Here is a 4992-nt window from a genome sequence, read left to right as displayed (position 1 = left end):
CAGCCAGGGCTACTCGGAGAAACCCTGTCTTGAAAAACCAAAAAAAAAAAAGTCACAAAAGGCTTCTTGCCTTTTCCTGATGCCTACTAAGTTAAATGATAATTTAAAAAGATAAAAACTGCTTGGGTCCTCAAGAAAATGAGGCAAGGCATATGTATGCTTTATCAGGAAGACCTGAGACAAACAGCTGCATGCTGTTTGGGAAAAAGCCAAAATGGAACTTGCCAGAACAGCTGTTTCTAAATGACATCATTAATTTTCCCGGTTTAGCACACAAAGCACTGTTTCCCCAGCCATCTATCTTCTCCCAGCACCAAGCGGCCCCAGACTCCTTTCTTCCCACACTTATCCAGGCATCTACAGTTGGGTCTTCTTGGCTCTTGTCAAATTCTTTGACTTAATAAACTTGTCACTTAAAAGACACTTAATAATATCTCCTGAAAGTTAGCCATACCTGGTTTGAGGTCATAGTGTATGATGGGAGGTTTTATTTCATTTAAGTACTTTAAAGCATTCACAATCTGCATAATAATGGATCGGGCTTCTTTCTCCGACATTAATTTGTGCTGTTTTAGGTAGAAATCCAGGTCATTTCCTTCACAGTATTCTAATACTGTACAAAACCTGAAGGCACAGAAACCAGCATTTAACAGTGGAGTAAAAGGCAGATTAAACTACCTAACCACTCTCAGCAAAACTCAGGTATTACAGCTTCTATTCCTTCTATTCCTGAAACACTCTTCTATTCTGCATCAGCTGCCAGAAAGCTCAGAGGGGGTGACACACTTGCTTTCTTGGAGATGAGCTTCTGTAATCTCCATATTGGCATCAACTGTGCCAAAGTTCATTATGGCGTATTTCTTCTAAGAATACTGACAAGAACTATAATGTGTGATCTAGCCATCCCTTATAGCAGGGTCTCCTCTGCATACCCACAGCACATGCCCATTATTGTACAGTGATCAAGCCACACAATTACCCTGGCACGTGTCCAATATAAATGCACACACTGAGGAAGAGTCTAGGTTCTGCTCAGGTCTCAAGAACTAGTTGTATACTATGTCTGGCAAAAGACTACATAAATGTGTTCCATATGGTACGGATTCTTTTACTTACATTCATGCCAATATATCATTCATACCCATTTAAAACTGCACATTATTGTTAGCACTACAACTAATGCATCTATCTCCCCAAGTATTCAAACTGATGTATGTTTCCTTGAACTATTTGAACATTCCTGAGCGATAAATACTTTTTAAAAAATCTTTTTAGGTTATGGTTTATCAGTCAGGACTCAACCAAGAAATAAAAACCACTTGAATATTGAAGGCAGAGGCTTTGATTCACAAGCTGAAGATCTAAGAAGACAAACTGTCCAGTAAGGCACGCTTGTGACTAGTTACAGCAGGAAGCTGTTAGCACCCTAAAGCCAGAGGGTGGGAGGAAGAAGGTGGTGCTAATGCGAAGTCAGGTCACTAGGGAAACTAGAGCTATGAGCTTACCCACTGGTTGAACCCAGAGATACCCCCACCCCCAATGCAGTAGAAGGAAGGGAAGCGGTAAACAGCTATAAGCTGAACTTCAAGCCACACTGTAACTGACTACAAACACATACTGGCACAATCTCAGGACTGAACAATAAACTATAGTTTTTATGACACCTAAAAGGCATGGCAATGCTCTGAGAGCCTATCTGAAATGCTCATTCTTATCTGAGATGCTGAAATGAGTCAGACTCTTTTTCTTGGATGTATGTATACACAAGGGCTGCTTGTCTTGAGAGAGCTTCCAGGTGGATAGACCAAACTCTTAGACATCCTTAGGAGATTGACGTAGCATCTACGGGCGAGACCTAAGGTATCTTATGTTCTCCTAACTCAGGCCTAACTGCAACTTAAAGTTTCCAAACACTGACATACCCCTAAACCCTGAATAAACCCAAAGGCTCTGCAGCTTATTGACCTTAGTGCTATACACAGGATTATCAAGAGGACCAAAGATCTTACATTAATAATGTTATTTTTTTTTTTATATTTGAAAAGGCTGAACCCTAAGATCCCTCCCAGTTCTAAAATCCTATTGCCCAGAAACCTGTATTCCAACAACCTGTGTCACTGGGCTGTCTTTCCTTTTGTCACATTGACCTTCCTACTTTAGGGTAACAGGATGCTCTTGTGTACCCGTCTCTAGAGTGGGGCTGAGGATCTTCAACAGTCCTGGGCCTGCTCATGGCACGTCAGCAGCAACTGGAACCAGTTCCTAAGGACGGACTGCTACACTCTCAGGAACACTGTGAGCTGGCTGGACACTGTATGTAAGACTACGCAGCATGTGATAAATCTGGTTATAAGAAGGAAGGAACTAGGGCTGGAGAGATGGCTCAGTTGTTAAGAACTCTTCTTCCAGAGGTCCCGAGTTCAAATCCCAGCAACCACATGGTGGCTTACAACCACCCATAATGAGATCTGACGCCCTCTTTTGGAGTGTCTGAAGACAGCCACAGTGTACTTACACATAATAAATAAATAAATCTTTAAAAAAAAAAAAAAAAAAAGAAAGAAAAAAAGGAGGAACTAATGATACCTACGTACAAACATATACCCGGATAAGCACCATGTTACCTGAAATAAACCAGCTATTAAGGACCACATACTACATGATTCCATGTGTGAAACTGTTCACAACACGACTTCTAAAGGTGATAGACAGCAGTGTTTGCTTAAACAGAGGAAGAGTAAAATGGAGAGGTGATGATAGTAAAAAGGTTCAGGTTTCTTCTCAGAGTGAAAATGTCTACAATGATCTTGGATAATACCCATATGTATCTATGACACACATGAAAACCCATTTGACTGTGATGGATGAATAAGAAAGTATATAAATTAGGATAAAGTTTTCTAATTTTTTAAATTGATATCTTAATATTGGACATAATAGAATATGCCACAGATATTGACAATCAGCTTATCTTCTCTCCCTGTCAAGCCAGTTTTTACTAGCATTGTTCTTTAGTCAAAAGATCCAAATTTGAATTGTTATAATTATTGGCCTGTAAATTAATTAATTCAATTAGAGAGTATTTCCTGGGCCCAGATCTAAGCTCCATTCCACAAGTATTCAATATGCCAGGAAAATAAGGTAAGGGAAAAGGAGTAGGACTTACGAGTCAGTGTCCAGTGAAAAGTAATCATACAGCTTCACTATTCTGGGATGATCCAGTTCCTTGTGAATCCGGTATTCCCTACACGCATGCCTGTAAACACAACGGAAGCATGAACACAGAGCACTTGGCCTGCTCTTTAGAACTCATCCTCGCTTCTCTAGCACTTCCCATTTCCACATGTTCATTCATTTGCTCCATTAAGATACATCTGGTCATCTCATCTAATCACTCTTTCCTCAATCTATCTAGCCACTGAGAAAATAGTAGGTGCTCAAATCTTTTATTTTTTTTTTTAAAAAAATTCTTTTCTTTTAGATTTATTTTATGTATGTGAGTACACTGTCACTCTCTTTAGACACACCAGCAGAAGGCATCTATCCCATTACAGATGGTTGTGAGCCACCATGTAGTTGCTAGGAATTGAACTCAGGACCTCTGGAAGAGTAGTCAATGCACTTAACTGCTGAGCCATCTCTCCAGCCTTCAAATATTTCTTAAATGAATGGATGTTGAATCTTCTGTGACAACCACACTTCTTTTATGCTAATCCCCAATACTGAAAATTAGTCTTCTCTTCTAAAGTGATGCTTCCAGGGGCTGGGGAGGTGGTGTACTGGTGAAGTGCTTGCTTGCAATGCAAGCATGGGAATCAGAACATGCACCCCAGCACCGTTGTAAATGCTGAGTGGCATGGTAGCCTATCTGCAGACCAGCCTTGGATGATAAACACAGAGAATCCCCAAATCACAAGTTCTGGGTCTGACTGAGACCGTATCTCCTAAGGTGAGGTGGAAGAGTAACGGAGGATGATCACTGACATTAGCTTCTATCTCCTAAGTGCTTCAATTATAAGCATGAATCACCACAAATGGCTGCACTTGAAACTGAACAAAATGAAACAAAACAGAATGACTTTTTGAGGTCACTAGATACTCCAGAGGTAAGATTCTTGCTGCCAAGCCTGGCAACCTGAACTCAATTCCTGGGACCCAGAGGGTGGAAGGAGAACCGACTCCACAATTTGCCCTTTGACCTGCACAGTGTTACTTTACTCTGAACAAGTAAAATCAATGTAACTAAAGAAGCCTTAAAACGTACCTTTCTAGTTCAAAATAATAAAAGTATAAGCAAAGTGTATTATATATATGAGATATGCATCAGCCACACAAAGAATTTCAAAAGAGCAAACTAGGGCCTGGCTTAGTCAACAAACTACTTGTCTTCCAAGTAACACGGACCTGAGCTCAAAGCAGCTGGGTGCAGTGGCCAATGGTTATGATCCCAGTGCTGGGGAAGCAGAGAAAGGTGGGTCCCTGGGGCTCACTGGTTTTCATCAGTCTAGCCCATTTGATGAAGTCAAATGAGAGAGAGAGAGAGAGAGAGAGAGACCAACCCTGAATCAGAAAACCACAGTGATGGTTCCTGGGGAACATATAAAGCTGTCCTCTAGTCTTTACATGTAGGTTCATACACTTGCACACACAGTATGAGGCATACATGCATACACATAGGGACACACACATACGCATACACAGAGTAACACACACACGTTTGCATCATATATTTATCAAAATGTTTTTAAAGTGGTTCTTTTTTTATAGACAGTAATTAGAAACTGCTTTAAATAAAAGACATTTTCTATTAAATAAATGAAAAAAAGTAACTGTTTCTGAAGCTGGTTTGTTCCAACATATCAAAAAGTACACATAAAGCACATAACTTAAAAAAATATTAAATTGGGGCTGGTGAGATGGCTCAGTGGGTAAGAGCACCCGACTACTCTTCTGAAGGTCCAGAGTTCAAATCCCAGCAACCACATGGTGGCT

At 40.4% G+C, this 4992-nt stretch overlaps 1 protein-coding gene across 8 annotated transcripts in view; it reads right to left on the bottom strand.

Annotated features, from left to right (window-relative positions):
• Positions 1 to 4992, bottom strand: part of Tlk2 (tousled like kinase 2) — a 97218-nt gene that overhangs the window by 12154 nt on the left and 80072 nt on the right. For all 8 annotated transcript variants that reach the window (XM_029545709.1, XM_021212103.1, XM_029545712.1 and 5 more), the window contains 2 exons: positions 3167 to 3256; positions 455 to 624 (listed from right to left, as the gene is read on the bottom strand). In XM_029545709.1, the coding sequence (XP_029401569.1) occupies positions 455 to 624; positions 3167 to 3256 (260 nt within the window). The remainder of the gene's footprint in view (positions 1 to 454; positions 625 to 3166; positions 3257 to 4992) is intronic.

Source organism: Mus pahari, chromosome 14, assembly GCF_900095145.1.
Source record: "Mus pahari chromosome 14, PAHARI_EIJ_v1.1, whole genome shotgun sequence".
Lineage (NCBI taxonomy): Eukaryota > Metazoa > Chordata > Mammalia > Rodentia > Muridae > Mus > Mus pahari.
This window is presented reverse-complemented; position numbering and strand designations above follow the sequence as displayed.